Below are 18,026 nucleotides of genomic sequence, written 5' to 3' on the forward strand. Positions count from 1 at the left end.
GACATGTGTCTTAGAATACATGCAGTTATGTGTGTACCCAAGTCATGCCCCCACTGTAATTTAGTGCGGATGCTGCTGTCAGAGTCTGAAGAACACTGAAGGTCACTCGTTGATGAAGCTGTTCATCTTTGGCTACTCATATTTTTTCCCTTCTACTTCCTGTACACTGAAAACTTTAGAATAGAACATGTTTGCAGAAAAATGAGATTCAGCACAAAACTGAGAGCTCACTGCAGACACTAAAAGCAAAAGTCTCTGTAGCATTTAAGCTATTATATGGTATATACTATACTGGGGTGACGATTTGCTAATAAGTGATTTAATGCACGCCTACAGCATTTTAGGCCACCTAGTCGCTCTTTTACTCCTTTTATGAATGGATTTTAAAAGTTTTGTAACTGATCCGCCTTTATTTTTTTCTTTGTTTTTTCATAAGAAGCCAAAGAACATTTTATTTAGTTTTTGAAACCAGCTGAAAGATATAGATGACACAAGAAAGGTCAACTTTGTTCAAGTATTAACTTCAGATCAGCACCAGATGATCCTTTAACCCTAACCACGATTGAATCCTAACCCCCAACCCAACGATGGCTCGAAACGCTCCCTTTGTTGGATTTTTTCCTGAGTGGACATCCGCAGGTTCTTTTCTGTGTCGCAGGACTAAAACATAATAACTATGTGATTGATCACTTGCAATAGTAAACCTGGATCAATATTAATCATATGATGATCCAGGAACAACACCAACACCTGAATCTCAGATACACCATCAGCACCAGAGGCATAAAAGCAAGAATGTGCTCCTTTTAAAGTCCTCTTTAATAGCTGTGAGATGATCTAGTGCATTTAACTCAACCATTCTTCCAACAAGGGATCAAATCTGAATTCAGTGCCTTTGAATAAAAGCAATTTAATATTGATATTTCTGGGCTCAAGTGCCCCATTTGGCAGCTAAATCCACACATGCATTCAGTATAACAATAATAAAGACAGAATTAAGCCGTGGTACCTGCTGAACATCACCCTCGGTGAAGGGAAGCTTAGTTGACACGTGGAACATAATCTCCCTCTGTCTGAAGACGGTGTAGACAGATTCAGACCCCGTCTGTCCATGGGACACGTCCAGCCCACCACGGAACCTGTCACAGGATCAGAGCGCTCATGTTCTCTGTGCAGCCTCCAGCCTTCACTTACAAGGTTCTGTTTCATGCATTTTACACATCCCGTCATCACATTTTAAGCCTAACTGGCTCCAGTGTCATTCAAATGTGATGTGTCAGCTACAATTTATAGTCTCCTTATGTAAAAGCAACAAGTGTAACCCTATAGGAGAAAGCTTGCGGCACCCCCCACCCCCCTACCTTACAATAAACAAAGCTCTGATTACCTGTCCATGTGGCACTTTCTTTGCACAAATCTGTTGCACTAAGCAGTTTACCCACGTTGCATGCTGAGTCCGAAACAGCAGGACAAATTGCTCCAAGGTTACAGTAATTAAAGCTCGCCATGTTCTTCACTGTAATAAGCCCAAGGTTCCTTCTTTTTAGACTCACTCGTTTCTTTGCATTTAAATTTGACTGAATCCTTTCTTCCTGCCACTTTCTCTCACATTATTCTACAAGTTTTATGCCAGTGAACTGCATTTTACTACCCTCACCCTTTAAAATCTTGCAGTTCAACCGTGTCTCCTAAGATACTGAGAAACTCCTTGAAAGCTGGCGTCTCCTCATTGTTTCCAAATAGCTCCTCTTCTGATGTCTGAGGAGGAAAACACATACGTGCACATAAAGTGAAGGACAGACAAGAGAACGATAGATGAGATAAAAGGGTACATGTAAAGTAAGCGGAAGATAATTAAAATAGCTCACCTGTCCAAACTTCTGGTAGATGACTCCGAATTTGAACGTGTTGTTCACCTCATGTTCATCGTAAGCCACTATTAACTGGGATCCCTGTACGTAAACAAAACAGAGGAAAAGTCGTACTTTCTTCCTATGATTATAAGTTGTACACTTTTAAAAAAAAGAAGTGTTTTCCTTCTCTATAACACGTCTCCAGGGCCGGTTTTATTGGGTCCATGTTATGTAAGGCTGTCATGCAACAAACTGTATAGCGGCCCCCAGCGAGGGCAGTGATCCTGTTGCTGTCTCTTGCATACAGAGACACAGATGGTTTTTTTCCTTCCCTGAGGCACAGGCTGAAAGCATGCTCCATCACACTCCTCCATCAGGCTCACAGGAGGAGGAGGAGGAGGAGGAGGAGGAGGAACAGATCCATCAAATTCATTTTAGAGAGTTGCGGTATCATCAATCGTTTCTTGACTAATATGCTTACTGCGCAGGGCAGATGTTAGAGAGGCAGGAAGTAGGGGGTAAAATGTGACAAGAAGGACGTGTTTTTGTGGATAAAATTTTAGGAGGTTGAAAAGTTAATGAAATCTGATGTGTAGGGACAGGCAGGTGATGCTGGCAAAAAATAATTAAAGCTCAAATGTCTACAAAAGCCACGGGCTTTAAATAAAAGCCATCAAATATTTATAGATATGAAAATTCATGAAAAGTTATTTATGAACGTTGGTGTAAAGTTGTGGCAGCTATAATTAAATGTCCTTTCAGCTATACTGCCCCCCTTTGTGTCTCAGGAGACGTAAGGGACTGGTAAAGCTACCTCGTTTCAGCTTGAATGAATATTTGCCTTGGACGGAGGAGCTCAGGTCACACTGGGTGTGATGATGGTTGCAGTGCAGGAACTGAGGATGAACTCACCCGTGGGTACAGGACGGGGTTGAACTTCAGCCCTGTGGCATCATCACAAAAGACCTAACAGATGAAAAAACATAGAGAAGAAGGATTACTGTAAAGGAGCACTAATCCAATGTACCAGAAAATGTCTTAGAGACAATAATAATCAGTCACATGTCAGAGAGCAAAAAGAAATATAACAGGAAGGGAACAATTCCACTTCAACATTTTTTCCTGTTACCTTGACTTCTTTAATGCAATTTTTGTCCAGTTATTACTTGTGAGAAGTGCTATTCTGAAATAATACATGTGATTACGAAAGTCTTTCCTTCTCCCTCACGCTCAGGTGTTCACCATACCTCCCTGAATATGTGCCATTATGTTTTGATGTTGCTATATGTGCATGGAGACTGTCTGCCTTTAAACCTGGTGTACCTGTGAGCTCTATCTTACCTTGGCAATCTGTGGTACGCTGGGCAGCTGGTTGATCCCTGCTAAAGAGATCCTATCGTGAACTGTTTTGGTCCTCGACCTGCAAGAAGAATATAAATTGGTCATCCACATAGAGAAGGGATGTCAAACATAAGGCCCGTGGACTAAAATCGGGCTGGCAAAGACTCTGATCCGGCCCATTGGATGGCTTTGGAAAATGTATTGGAGGGCATACATTTTGGACTTTTAACTGTGTTTTCATAAGTTTTCCTACTGATTAAGAACTCATCTATGGCATTTCATAGGACACTAAAGTAATTTTGTGATAGATTAAAAAAAACCAAACAATTAACATGTCAATTTTTTACAGTGGTCCCACAGTTAAAAAAAAAAGCAAAATGTGAATGAACAAAAACTTTATTTTATAATTACAGTACAGTCTGGGCAGGGAGCTGCGTAACTTTTTCTCTTATTTTACACAATTGTTTGTTGCACTTTAAACCCAATGGGGATTAAATGGGCAGTTAAAGTTCTTACACTGACAGAAATGGGAATTTTACTGGCCCCGCCCACTCAAAATGGGCTGAATGTAAAAGGACTTATAGGACCGTTCAAGAATTTGTTCCATCAAAGAGATTTCTAGTTAACTCCTAGTGTCCATGTAGTTCACTGTCCCGGTGAAATTTAAGGAAGAATATGAGGAAATGTGAACTAATCATTTTAACCAATTTCGAATTGAAAAAAAAATAAAGTCACTGGGCTCATTGACTCTAAATGTAGCAGCGCTGCTCGTAACACTAGCATTATCACAGTCATCTGTCATAGAGAAGATTAGCAATCACCTGGCTACAGTTCTCTGTGCAACACCCACAATGGCTACGTAACAACAAAGCATTATGCTATTTGTTTTGCTCGCCCGTTAATCAAAATGTCACCAACTGTGATAATAGCAAAAAACATTCATCACAGAGCAACAAAATCATATGAAATTTGGCAAACATGGAGTGCACAGAGCTGCAATAAAACAGAATGGAGGCCTGGGTTATTAGTGTGTTTTAGCCATGCCAACAGTGTTTGTGTTTCTTTGGGGTTTTAGGTTTGTCGAATAATTAATTGGAGCTTGACTGTGGTTCAGACAGAAATGTCACAAAAATGTAGCGCAAATGTTTGAGAATGGCATTTGGGTCGTGTGGATGGATTGATTTTTGCCACAACATTTGTTTTAGAAGAATCTGAACTGGCACTAGGCCAGGACAGGTTTTCATTCATCCTCCTTTCGCTCTTATTATCACGCTATGGCAGGTATTTTTGGTTTAGCCCATCACTAACAGGAACATGAAGGAAAACCACATCAGACTTTAAATCCTGAACTTATAATATGTGAAGTGAAGCTACTGTTGCTGCCTTTGCCTGATTGTACCTGAGCATGATGCGCAGGAACTCCTGTCCCTCAGCCTCTTCGTGTTTCAGGGACATGATGAGGTTGCCTATGCTGCTGCCGGTGCAATAGTAGTTCATGTGCTCCTGGGTGTATGGATATAGAGAAGGAGGTAAGCGAGGGAGAAAGGTGCAGTTTAGACTTTAAAGACTCGCACTGCTTGGTACAAACTGACATGACTGCACTAACCTTGCCCAGGAAGTGTTTGCGGTAGGCACGGGCTGTGCTGTTGCACTCCAGACGGTAGCTGTGCCCCCCACCGGGGCTCATGCCCTCTCCTCCGTCTTCCTCCTCACAGAAACTAGATTCTGAGGAAGATGGAGTTCCTGCCGGTGCCTCCACATCTTCAATCCAATAACCCCCGAACTGGGGCAGGATTACCTGGGGGTATGGACCACCTTTCTCTAGGACCTTGCGTGTAACATAAACCAACATAAAACATAACCAACTAAAAAAGTGTGTGCTTTTCATGTTTTGCCAAAGGTTGCAAATGTTTTGCATTATGGCTGAGTGAAAGATGAGCTAGAAATGACTCACATCTTCTATCCGTGGGTAGGGGATATAGTCATCCTGTAAAAGAAAAGAGGACAGACATACATACACATATGCACACACCATCAGTAACACTTTTAACTTGTATGAACTTCACTGACTTTTGCGACGGTGAAACAGATCCAAGCACATCCACAAACACAGGTGCGAAAGGGGAGCGCAGCTCACGATACTAAATAAACGTCGGGGCGATGATGCAACGCAAAATGCAAAGTCATCAGCAAACATCAGCGAGGGAGTGTGTTTGATTCAGTGGCCCCTGAGATTTTAGAGCTGTGTGCCTTTGGCACTGCTAGCCCAGCTCCAGTGTGACCTCTAAAATACTGCTGAGGCCTGTCTGCATTGTTGGTGGTGCAGGGCTCCGGGCAGCCAGTCATTTATATTCTGTGGCAGCAGGAGCCAGCAACTCTGGCAGGCCGGAGAGGATCAATTGACAGCTGGAGTTCATTCAACTTATAATCAATCTGATCAGGGGGTTATGGATTTTTGCACTTTGAAAGCCCTGAGAAAAGTCTGAGAAACATTCACGGGGTGTTCAGAATTCCTTCGCAGCGAGGAGTCCGACCACAGAGCAAAGCAGTGCAGCAATGAAGCACAGCATGCAGAATAAATGGTGACACACACAGACACACTAATGAGACCCACAGAGAAGATATCAACAAGTGTGTATCGAGTCACACCTTCCATTTTTTGGTCTCTTCAGCTTTAGGGACCTTATTAAAGTCCAATCGCAGCATAAGAGTGGAAAAGCACAAGAGGTCAAAAAAGAATTTAAAAAAATACAAGTTCAGTTTATTTGTGCAATGTTCCAAAAGGGTGCAGAAACATTCTTGTTTTCAGACTTCAGACTGTCTCATCTGCTGACAGGTGAAAACAGAGTGAGTCATACGTGCTAATATACTCTCTTGCAAACACAAACACACACACATGCACGAGCGCACTTAGTCATCCCCTCTCTGAATCCAGCTTCCACACACTAAGTGTTCCTTTCTTCACTTGTTATTATCATTTGTTGGAACACAGAAACGCTGAGGCGCAGGCCGAAGCCTTTTTTTTCATAGTATGCAGCGCAGTGCAAATATATGCAGCTACGAAAAGCCAATCTAGTACACACAGTAAATTGGCCAATTATGCTACAGGCCCAGTGGAACAGCTCATCTACATGACTGAGAATAAGAGTGAGGAAATAAATGCATGTGTGCAGATTCACAGCTCTTAGCATACACACCACCACCACGCCACCGCCATCGCTTATACTGCCACCAATCATACCAAGAGTCAGGCAGAATTCATTTGAAGAGTGCAAATGCAACCCCGACACACACACACATACAAGTGTTTGCACACACTTCTAAGTCTAATCTGTAGTGGTTTATGTCTGTCTGAGTGCATACTGATGGAGCAGCTGTTGCAGTCAGCAGGGAGTCAGTGTCAACAGTACGACACTGATCAGAAAGAGTCTTCAGAGGCTTCGATTTTTGGTCATACAGAAAAGCCAAAGGCAGAGGAAGCAGAGAGAGGGGTGAAAATTGGTGAAGCTGACAAAAGAACAGGAAAGGAGGGAGTGGATCGGAGATGGGGAGCAAAAAAAAAGAAAAAAGTGACCTTCATCATCAGGAACACACTTTGAAAGCCTGATTCCAAACGTTCAGAGCCCAGACGAGAAGGTCAATGCAAGCTGAGCTTCAGCAAAGACCGATGAGCTGCCAGTTTCACTCTGCATACGTGTGTGACTCTTTGATCATCAGGCTGCTTAGGGGGCTGTCATCCTCTAGTTACACTTTCTAAATAACTCCAGTGATGTCCTCAATCAGGTTCTCCCTCACGCTGACTTACCATCTCACACCTTGTCTCCTCTTAGCTATTTCTGTTTACTTCTATTCTAAACACAGATGCTATTTTACATTGTTTTTGACTCAGTCTCTTACACGATGCTGTGTTTCTCTAACTGTAAATAGACCACACGGCAGTCTTACTTGCTGTTACTGATACTGTAAAGAATATTTTCAACAGTGGATCAATTCGTATGTGGTACAGTGAATAATACTCACTGCAATAATCAGAAAAGGCTGCGCACATGAGACTGACCTAAAATGAACTACAGAGGCCGACAAGTCAGTCAATGCTCATTGAGTTTTTGAGCGCCAGTAGAGTCCCACAGTGTGGGGGAATATCATATTTCAGGCTTTGGATGCAAAGAATTGTTTATTTTGGTCTTTTTAAAGGATTCGTTGACAATAGAAGGAAAAAAATTAACACAAATCATCAGCAGTCTCAAAGAAAGTTTAAAAGAAACAAATGGAAATGTTATAATTTTGTTGGAGGGAGCTTTTCTGGTATTTAATATGGTGCATTCAGGGGTCACTGGATAAAACTGGCATTCCTTAACTTTCAGCTGCAGGTCAGTTCACACCTCTTGGATCCTGAGCGAAGAAAGTCTAATGACTTAAAAGTATGGGGCTTTCTATTTTTAACCTATTAACGGTTCCCAGTATGACCACCTAATAATTCACGTCTTGGACATCTAATAATAAACCCGCATGAGCAATTATCTCTGTCTGAATCTTCCTATGGTCATATGCTCCCTTTTTGGTATGTTTTCTTTCCTACCTTACTTCTCTTCCTCCTCACCCTTTTTAACCCCCCTCGCCCAACCCCATCTGTCGTCAGACAACTCAAAGCCTGCACCCTTAGGGCCCTGTGGAGGGCACAAAGTGGTCGAACACACAGAGAGAGACAGCCTTTGTTCAGAACAAAAATAAAATCAATGTATTCCACACAGAGAAGGAGAAAATAGTCATGCCAGTCCAGATCTTTGTGTGGATGTTCACTGCCGCCTGCATGCCTATTATCCAATCTAAGACACACGCAGCGCCGACTTTCAGTGATTAAATCATCAGCGTGAGCCCTATTCAAGTATATGTTAAAGCTGATTTTGGTCAAAGAAAAACAAGGTGATAGGAGGAACCTTTTTATGGCAAAAAAAACTTCTCTACTATAGCTCAGTAGTGCTGGCTGAAGATAGGGAAAGAATGGAGGAAATAGAGATACTGAAATAAGGAAATGATAGAGGGACAGCAGCAGAGAAGGAAATGGCATTCAGAGGAATGAAAATTTCGTCATACCTGCATCTTTTCCAGCATGTCGAAGAACTCTGCAGACTGGAACAGAGACAGAAATAGATTACAAAGTATCTAAAACAAGCTGAAAGAGAGTTAAACTCTGACTGTCAGAGGGCGACAAGCTACTGACACCATTTAGCCGGCAGCAGTTCAATCATCGCCCTTTGGCTGGCTTCAATTTACACCTCACACAAGTGTTTTGACACTCAATGCTCAACCTAAACGTCTGCATTTAAAGCCCTCACACTGATAACATTCATCTGCAAGAGTAGATTGTGCCGCTCCCTCCCCTCCACGGGATCAGCTCTGCAGCGTCACAGAGGGCTGGGTCAGTCTTTCACACCCACACGCGCTCACACACTGATAAAAAACCACTTCCTCAAAGAGCAACACATACTACATAACACACAAACCAGCTTCCTTAAGTGCATTCACACACACACACACACACACACACACACACACACACACACACACACACACACACACACACACCGCCCTGTTCCCACGGGGTCTCCGCCTTGCCACATTAACAAGCTGCAAGGGTGATAATGGCCTTATGCTCAGATTTTGACACATATATAGCGTGCAAAGCAATGCATGGACAGTTTTAGGCAACAAGTGTGTGTGAGCGCATCAGCGCTTTGACTCACATCACAGGAGATACTGATCTCTGACCCCAAATTAACCTTGCCATTAAAAAAAACTGGTTTAAACACAGACAGAAGTTGAGCGCCTCTCATCATCAACTCTATAACTGCAGTGTTGTGCTTCCTTTTTAAACTGCTTCTGCAAAAACAAACAAAGTCGTGTAATGCCTACTTTAATTATATTTGACAGCTAGAGTCATGCTGGCACATGTGAAGGAGTTTTTGCTACATTGAGCAGTGCCCAGGGCAGCTAAAAAGACACGCTGTAGCAGATCACCTTTGCAGCGTCCCAATGGGCTCTTGGGAGTGCAGACAGCATGTTGAGCCTCCAATGGTGTCCAGACAAGTCCAAAGACAAGGAAGCCATATCTGCCTTTCTGTTCCACTGTCAGTCTAAAACATATCTCTACATGCCTACTTCCCTTTTCTCACCGTTGCTCTCTAATCTCAGTGTGTCATTCTCCTAATCTGTCCCCTATACTCTCTTATTACTCAGTCATTTCCTCTTTTCTTTTATTAGCCTTTTTCTCTCTTAGTTTTTCTTGCCTTTTCTCTCCTGCTCGCACTCGTTCACTCTTTCTGTGTTAGCCCGGTGACATCTGGATATCTTATTTCCCATGGCAACCTGTGGAGGCTGCCACGATCAGCCTGTCAGTCTGCCTGACTGACTCAATGACTGGCAGACTCACTGGTAGCTAGAATTCACACATACTCACGCTAATCATGAACACAACCACCCAGACACTGACAGAAATGATGACAAAGCACAAAAAAAGTAAACAGGAACTGAACGTGCTCACATTCTTCTTCTGCTTTCTCTCATAAATATATTTTTATTCTTTTCCAAATATCAGAACATTACATCTGCAGCATTTGCATGGCATTTCTATTTGAATAGTCATTAATTAGATGCACAGCCTTTTTGGGTGAAGGGATGGACCGAAACTAAAAGCCCTGACCTCTCAGCTATCAGGTGTACATGAAATCCAACCGTTGAGAGTTGAGAACGCGTTGTTAACCCCCTCCCCAAAAAAACCCCTCTCAGCATTGCTCGGCTTTGTCACACTTGTGGCCCAATGGCACGCAGCTGAACTGACACGCATGTGTAAATGTGATATTTTAGCTCTCTGGTTGCAAAATGTTGCACACGTGGGTGTAAAGCAGCTATTAAGAAGGCACAAAACTGTAGAAAGTTTAAGAGGGTGCAGAGGATGCCGCTACCTCACTCATAACACTAAGCGCCTCTGCGGTTGTTTCTCCTGCAGTGACTTGAGGACCTGAAGTTTGACTCGATGTGACATACGCCTATTTCTGAAGTCACAATATAAACAAATATTAGCTGCAAGACGAGGTAACTGATTAACTTAGCGGCAATAACAGTAAAGTTTGAACACATGTCTGATAGCTTCAGTTAAAGTTCACTTGCTTTGATTTTGAAATGATAAGTTGGTATGAGTAGAAACTTACTAACCTACATTCATTCATCATAAACTTGCGCGCCAAGTTGAAAAAACTCCCCATTACACATCAAACTGCTGGGACTTGCATGGTAACCAGTGCAGACTTACCTTGAGAAGGGCAACCAAAACATTTGAGTCTTTAAGTGTCCCTGCCTTCCTCTTATTCTTACCCTTCCTTCTACATTTTAGAAGAGCTCTTCCCTCTCCCACACATTTATAATGTCTGTTTTGCCTTCAAACATGGCCACTAAAGCTTAAACAGGAAAATCAAGTAAGGCAGCAAACTGAATTGTTTGTCAAAGCAAAACAGGTCATGCCCTTGTTTATGTGTCTGACACACACACACACACACACACACACACACACACACACACACACACGCTTAGCCTTACCCTAAACCTAACAATAACACAATTGTAAATCTGACACTAAAACCTTATTTTGAGCCTCAAAAATGCCTTAAAACTTGTATGGACAGGCATTTTGTCCTTATAAGACTGTTGGTCCTCACAAGTATAGTGACATGCCAATTTTCTGTCCTCTCAAAGATGCCTAAACAAGTACATACACACACACACACACACTGTAAGTCATCCAAGGTATTGCCAAGTTTGGTGTTGCTCTCTTTGAAGACTGTTGACTATCAGCATCCATACACATTATTAATGTCAAAAAGGAAGTGCCTGAATAAAGTATTGTACAAATACAAACATTAGATCACCTGTAAGGAAGAAATTCCAGGCACAAACTATATAGTCTCTGTTTTAGCATACACTCCCTAAGCCAGTCTACTGCTGTACAATGGTGTGGATAAATTAGAGTTAAACCACCAAATACATAACTACTTAGTATGCTAACTTATAAATTGATCATGGGCCACTTTGTTAGGTATACCTGTTCAACTTCTTGTTCAGAGCATTCTCATTCCCGACGCGTAACATGCCGACGATTTGTCACATCCCGAGGCGTCCCAGGGGCGAAAGGTAACCTGCCGTGTCCCTATGATATGCGCCTGATTGTGGATGGAATCCAATAGAATGACGCTCCCGGCGGTAACACACGCTCCAGCAGTGTATTCCAGTCCTAACCCTAACCCTAACCTTTACCACAACCTTAATCGTGTTAGATAGTGTTTTGCAAAGCAATTCATGAGGAGAAACTAAATAAATGTACATGTGTAGATTCAGTCCAAATGGTTCTCATGATTCCTCCTGTTTCCGAATGCGTAACATAGGAATGTGTTGGGTGGCCGAAAGCGTAACTTCCCGGCTATTTGTCACATAGGGTAATATGTTACGCTTTGGGAGTGAGAACGTTTTGTCTTGTTATAGCAAATATCTAATCGGCCAACGAGATGGCAGCAACCACATGCACTTAGGCATGTATTTGTGGTCAAAATGGCCTGCTTAAGTTCAAACTGAGCATCAGACGGAGAAAGAAAGGTAATGGTTGTTGGTGCCAGACAGGCTGATCTGGGTATTTCAGAAAATGCTGATCTGCTGGGATTTTCCCACACAACCATCTCTGGGGTTTACAGAGAATGGTATGAAAAAAGAGAAAATGCCAAGTGAGCGGTGGTTCTCTGGATGAAAATGCCTCGTTAACGTCAGAGTTCAGAGCAGAATGGGTCCGACTGCTTTCAGCTGGTAGGAAAGCAAGAAAAACTCAGATAACCACTTGTTCCTTGGCATACTCTGGTCTCCTTAGCTCCAGCATGGTTTGAACACAACAGCCTGTCTGAGCATTGTTGCTGACCACAGTGTGCCCATGTTTTGATGGCTGCTCCAAGCAGGATAAGAGAACATGTCACAAAACTAAAACAAGGAGTTCACTGTTCTCAAACGACCTAGACAGTCACCGAATCTCAATCCACCAGAGCAGCTTTGGGATGTGGTTTAATGGGAGATTCACTTCACGGATGTGCAGCACACCGTTGAATCTGTGCCTCCACGGTTTAAGGGAGTTCAGAAGTCAAAAAGAATGGCAAGGTTTACCTAATGAAGTGGCTGGTGTGCATGTATGTCAGAATAATATTATATTTACAGATGATCAAGAAGGGGTTATTTGTTTATAACATTCAGCATTTTGGATCTGAATTTCAAAATACTCACATCACACACGTTATATAAGCTTGTGAGTGGCTTTTGACTGTAAAGCAGCAGAAATGGAAATACTCAACAAACCAGAAGTACCTCCGATTTGCACTTAAACGCATCACTTGAGCAAACACAGTTTTCCCGCCGCTGCTGCCTTAACACGTTTGCTCGTGAGCTGTCCTCTGACGCCTATAACCTTAAACGCTTTTCCTAACCACGTAAAGAGCTTCTTACGAGAGCACCTATCTAACAACTAAAAAACAAAAATGGATAAAAGCAGGATTAGCGCCGACACGGTGCTGACAAAACGGATTTTATCGACATGTGCTTTGCGATCTGAGAAAGGAGACAAATGTTTCTACACAAAAGGCACGGATTTGCCGTAAACTGCAATTATAAAAAATTATATGTTTCATACGTTCACTGCCAGTGTGACTGATGATGAGTATCTCGCCATTAGGCCACTCTAGCTCACAGCAAAATTGGAGGCTGCTGTTTGATAATTACAAGAAATCAGCCACACATCAAGAAGGTAATTGATGCCTTCTGTCTTGAGTTATATTTCTTCCATAATTTCTCTCACATATGATTCCTCTGAGAGCATAATTCAGTTCAATCATTCCTCTCTCACCGTGGACAAACTCCCATTCAGAGGACTCAGTAATGATGGCTTGCTTTGAGGTTGCTATCCTGACCAGGAGCCATCAGCTACTTCCTCACCATGCTAATCTCCCTCCATACAGAATGTATTCTTTCTTTTTGTCATGCTGAAGGAAAAAGAAAGAAAGATCTTCAGCTTTAGTGTGAGAGTAGTGCAGAGAGAGTGTCTGACAACATCATACCTCACACCACATGAGTCAGTGTAACAGCACCTGAGGAAGATGATCATCTACAAGATCTGTAGTTTAGCTACGTTCTCATATTTTTGTTTTTCACTTTGGTTCCCACTGTGGTCCCAATGGGGTCCCACTGTAGTAGACCATGATTCAATTTACATCACAATTCATTTTTAACAACAAAACGTTTTATCTGCAAAAGGAAGCTCAAAACAATGACAAGCATGGAAGAAAAGTGAGATCAGGTCCTCGAAAACCGCTTCGTGCTGTCATATACGGAAATTTCCAAGTGCCAGTCAAAGTAACAGGAGCCAAGGTAAAGTGCACACTCAAATGAATAGACATTTCCTTTTACTGGATGTCTTGTAGAACGCATCCTTCACTTTCCTGTAAAATTTCGAGACAAAATATAAAGCCAAGATTTAGCGGCACAGATGAGCATTCATTGTATCTCAGGCTCTTATTCCGCTTGCCTCCAGACGTAATCCCTTTTTTTAATGGCAAGCAGACATTGGAAAAAGAAGGATTACAGTACTCCACGCCTGGAGGAACCGTCACAGCAAAATGGGCATGCGACTGAGTTCACACAATGACATCAGCATGTTTGTGTTCTCTGAGAGCAATAATAGATATAATATATAATAATAGATATAAATAATGAACCTGATTTGAATCTTTAAAAAATTATAGGTTTTAATTTGTGGCATAGATAGCAGATGTTGTAAAAGCATAATAGCCTGTATTCGCCTGACATTTAGCCAGGACAACGGTAGGAAAACTGCTATTTTCATCTGCAATAATTTGCAAGAGAGAGCCAGAATCAGCTGAGCCATGAGCTGATGGGGACTGGCACTGAGATCAGCTGATTTGCCGGGATTGTAGCTTCGCTTGGCTTTGGCCTGCCCAAACTAACACCGTGCTTTATTTACGTCCACAAATATGTTCTCTTGAACTTTTGTGACAGTGGTGTTTGTCACTGTCTCTGAATTGCATGCTTGTTAAAGGGATTTCACACTGAGGACAATCGCAGTCAGCTGATTTAACACATGTAGACAAATATCATATCCCACCATTAGCAAACATGCGTAGGTGTGTCTAGCTGCTCATACCTTCATGCTGGGCGGTGCAGTGCGGGGTGGTGATGGGGGACATTCTCCCAAAGGGACGTTGGAGATGTTCAGCAGCTCCTGTTTCCTGGAGAGAAGAAGAAAAAACGAAGAATAAATACTAAATCTTTTTTGTTTTTCTGGAACACATTTAAAGGTGTTTCTGCTGTTTAAACACCGTCCACCATGATATAATAGTAGTAATAAACAATTTTCAAGCTAAACTGTTTGAAATACGCAATATTTCAAAGTTCTCTGTCACACAGAACCTGAAAAAAAAAGTCATCTGGGGCTGGAAGACTACGTGATGATTCATGTGTTTCTGTGTATCACACGAGCACACATTAATGATCCCAGACGTTCAAGACTGAGCTGTCACTGATGGACAGCTGGAGGATTAGCAGCAGCTTCAGTCGTGACGGTTTGAGATGAACATCTCTCATGTTGAATTTAAGATCAAGATCAAGTTGGTGGTGTAGCGGTGAGCATAGCCGCTTTCCACACAGTTCGATTTCTACCTCTATTTCCTCTGGAGAGAGATTAGAGTCCAAAAAAGACAATGGAACACAATAAATGCATATGTCTAGCTTTTTTTTTTTAACGTGAAATGACTATGCCCCCTCCCTTTTGTTCGTTAGATGGAGCTATCGTAGCTCCTCCATCCTTTCATGCAGCAGTGTCAAGTGGTCATGTAATGGAGAAATAGTCCTACTCCTTTCTTTTCTGTAGTTAAACCAGCAGTGCACCTTGATGTTGGCAGATGACACATTTTTTTTATGAGGCTCACATTACAAAAAAAAAGAAAAGATGCAAAATCACAGTCACATCTCCATTAGCCATATTTTGGGACACACCCAGACATAGCCCTACTTGTTCTTCAGGACACATGAAAAGCCCAATTCTTTCCACAGGCACGGTGATCACACAACGCAGCGCTGTGTTCACCCTGCGTATGTAGTATGTTAGCTTACAGTCGGCAGATGATGTGTGAATGTCAGTCGTAAGGAAATACAGACTGGAGGAGTTTATAAGGACTTAAAAAAAAAAAACCACCCATCATTTTCTTAGACATTGTTCATTGTTCTCTCTCTTTGTTCTCTTTACCCTAGAGCAGGGAAGGACACTGTTGCCTTTTTCCCCCACTGACCTGTGAAAAGGAAAAGCTTGTCCAAACTAAGGTCTCTGTGTAAACCCCTGCTGTGTGTCTCTACAGCACAGTGGCACCTATCTTTCTGTCCCTTACATTTACACCTGTGCGCAGGGATGGAGGGAATTTGTGTCCGCAAGAAAAGCAGGGAAAGATGTGAAGCTGTTGTCCTTGCAGCCTGGGCTGTGTCTTTGAGGCAATAAAACTGTGATTGCATCACATCAGATAGCTACCGCCCAGGAAGGGAGAGGACACATTGGGACAGCAGAAAGAAGGAAGCAAAGAAATAAATTAGGAAGGTCATAGAGAATATCTGTGCGTGGGACAACGTGTGAATAGAAAGTTTGGATGAAAATGTGGCGTGTCATACTCTAGGAAGGCGCTATTAAAATCAGCCTCTATGAAAACAGAATAACACACAGTTGTTCAGCAGACTCCTTAGAGGAGAGCTCCACCCTATAAGCTAGACCTAATACCAGCAATAGAGGTGTGAAGGTCAGAGTTTGTGAATGAAAGTCTGGATAATACATTAAAATTACATCTCACCACATAATAGCTTGCTTGTTATTTTTAGGAACGTTGGCTTCCTGACAAATCATCAAAGTGAGGGTCAGCCTGCGACCACAAAGTGCCCATCAAGGAGGTATCATTTAGTAATTTCCTCCAGTGGTAGATATGTATCGTGTTGTTATGACAACACCTCCTATCTGCACTCACTGCGAACGGGTGAACCTTGTCTTTGATCTCCCTTTCTGTTTAAGTTCATTAGAGCCAATTAAAGTTAATTAAATTAAGGTGGATTATGTATGTTAACACTAGTGGCTCAGAGAAGGAAATATGAGAAGGAATCGTGTGTGCATGGAGGCAGGGGGAGAGGAGGCGGCACTGGACGCGTCAGTGATGACTTTATATTGTAAAGAGGTGAGTGAAGAAGACACACTCAGTGCATCATGGGAAGTGCCAGGAGCCTATGCCTAGTGTAACTAAAGGAGGATTCATGGTCACTCGATCCAGCCCTAACAATATGCTCTATCAAAAAGGAAAGGTTTAGGCCTAATCTTAAAAGTAGAGAGGTTGTCTGTCTCCTTCAACTGGGAGCTGGTTCTTGATCAGTGCACTGCCCTCTAGTGGTCATTTTTTGCGGCTCCTATAAAACTATATTTAGATATGTTAAAGAGTTTCGGAGATATGAGTTCACTTCTTGCCTGAGAAAGTGAATGCGTTAATAAAATGATAAGGCTAGGTATGAGAATTCCCCTTCCTAGCCTAATATGCCAGATGATACGTACAATTTAAAACTGATATTTGGAGTCTTTGAACTTGACTTGATTCAACAAATATAAAAGTTTAACATTTGGTCCAAGAGACAGATATAAAGCCTGGTGAAAAGAACTGAGGTCCTCATAGTCCCCAGTCAATGTGGCTTTTTATACAGTTCTGTGGGCTGCCACAGACTCCAGTGGCACTGGAAGAAATTACAAAATGATAAAAATGGAGATATATAAGAAAAGGAAGCATTATGCATTGGCACCAGTTATCAGCTGTCAAGTCTGCTCCGGAGCCTCTGACTTTGTCATGAGGAAGACAGTAAAACTGAAACTTTTATTTAACATGTAATCTTGTAATCTTTATCAAGCAATGGATGGAAATCTGAAAGAAGAATCTTTGAGATTTCTAGTTATTCCTTCAGAAACTAGGGCACTTTTTAAAGGCCCTGGTAGGTTTTGGAAATATTGCTGTGTATTCAACTTTGTGACTCAGATGCAAAGATAAACACAAGATGAGAATTCTGGGAATAGGCACTTTTTTAATTAACAAGAACTGTGGTCAAAGAAAAACTAAATACCTGAATAATTGTCTGGTAAGAAAAAGAAAGAGTAAAAACTACAGTGTGGTTAAAAAAACAAAATGCGGGCCTGTTAGGTAGCTCACAAGGCTTTGCAAGCAGTATTGCTTAGAATGTGAATTTTCTTTGCATAGGTTTGCATGTGCAGCTGTGCTTCTTCCTCGCACCGTCTAAAATATACATGTTGGATTAACTGGCGGTTCTAAATCGGCAGCGTGACAGTGTGTGGTCTCTTTGTGTTAGCCTTGTGAAAGACCGCTGACCTGCTTTGGTGTATCTCACCTTTCACCCTGTATCAGCTAGGACAGGTTCCTGCCTATCACTTGGATAAACGTTTAAGGAAAGGGAAACAACATTATCAAGTAAGCACACAGGCTGTTATAGGTGAGATCACAGGGTCAAATTGCATTCATTCCTCTGGCTCTGAGCTAGCATGGATAATGTGCAGCATTCATTTCTGAGTGAGCAAATGGGCAGTGACTGCCACACTGTTAGATTCTTTTAATACTGCTGGGGAGGAACAGCTGTGTGGGTCTGTGAGGTCTGGGTATTCTTCCAAGAACTGGATAGTCACATGTGAAATAGCCATTCATCTATCCA

The 18,026-nt window shown here is 42.1% G+C and overlaps 1 protein-coding gene across 11 annotated transcripts in view; it reads right to left on the reverse strand.

Moving 5' to 3' along the window:
• The window catches only part of rap1gap2a (RAP1 GTPase activating protein 2a), an 88,889-nt gene that overhangs the window by 10,443 nt on the left and 60,420 nt on the right, over positions 1 to 18,026 (reverse strand). For 4 of the 11 annotated variants that reach the window (XM_086260957.1, XM_086260961.1, XM_086260958.1 and 1 more), the window contains 11 exons: positions 14,437 to 14,521; positions 8,289 to 8,324; positions 5,844 to 5,876; positions 5,149 to 5,181; positions 4,801 to 5,022; positions 4,594 to 4,697; positions 3,195 to 3,273; positions 2,766 to 2,819; positions 1,869 to 1,952; positions 1,658 to 1,758; positions 1,010 to 1,139 (listed from right to left, as the gene is read on the reverse strand). In XM_086260957.1, coding sequence (XP_086117083.1) covers positions 1,010 to 1,139; positions 1,658 to 1,758; positions 1,869 to 1,952; positions 2,766 to 2,819; positions 3,195 to 3,273; positions 4,594 to 4,697; positions 4,801 to 5,022; positions 5,149 to 5,181; positions 5,844 to 5,876; positions 8,289 to 8,324; positions 14,437 to 14,521 — 961 coding nt within the window. Of the gene's footprint in view, positions 1 to 1,009; positions 1,140 to 1,657; positions 1,759 to 1,868; positions 1,953 to 2,765; positions 2,820 to 3,194; positions 3,274 to 4,593; positions 4,698 to 4,800; positions 5,023 to 5,148; positions 5,182 to 5,843; positions 5,877 to 8,288; positions 8,667 to 9,212; positions 10,431 to 10,503; positions 10,618 to 14,436; positions 14,522 to 18,026 lie in introns of those variants that run through there. The other 7 variants (XM_086260959.1, XM_086260960.1, XM_086260964.1 and 4 more) reach the window with 6 other exon arrangements.

The sequence above is a fragment of the Aulonocara sp. 'chitande type north' Nkhata Bay genome, linkage group LG14, assembly GCF_057382095.1.
Source record: "Aulonocara sp. 'chitande type north' Nkhata Bay isolate Kocher_YH1m ecotype deep benthic linkage group LG14, A_spYH_male_GT1.1, whole genome shotgun sequence".
NCBI classification, from domain to species: Eukaryota; Metazoa; Chordata; class Actinopteri; order Cichliformes; family Cichlidae; genus Aulonocara; species Aulonocara sp. 'chitande type north' Nkhata Bay.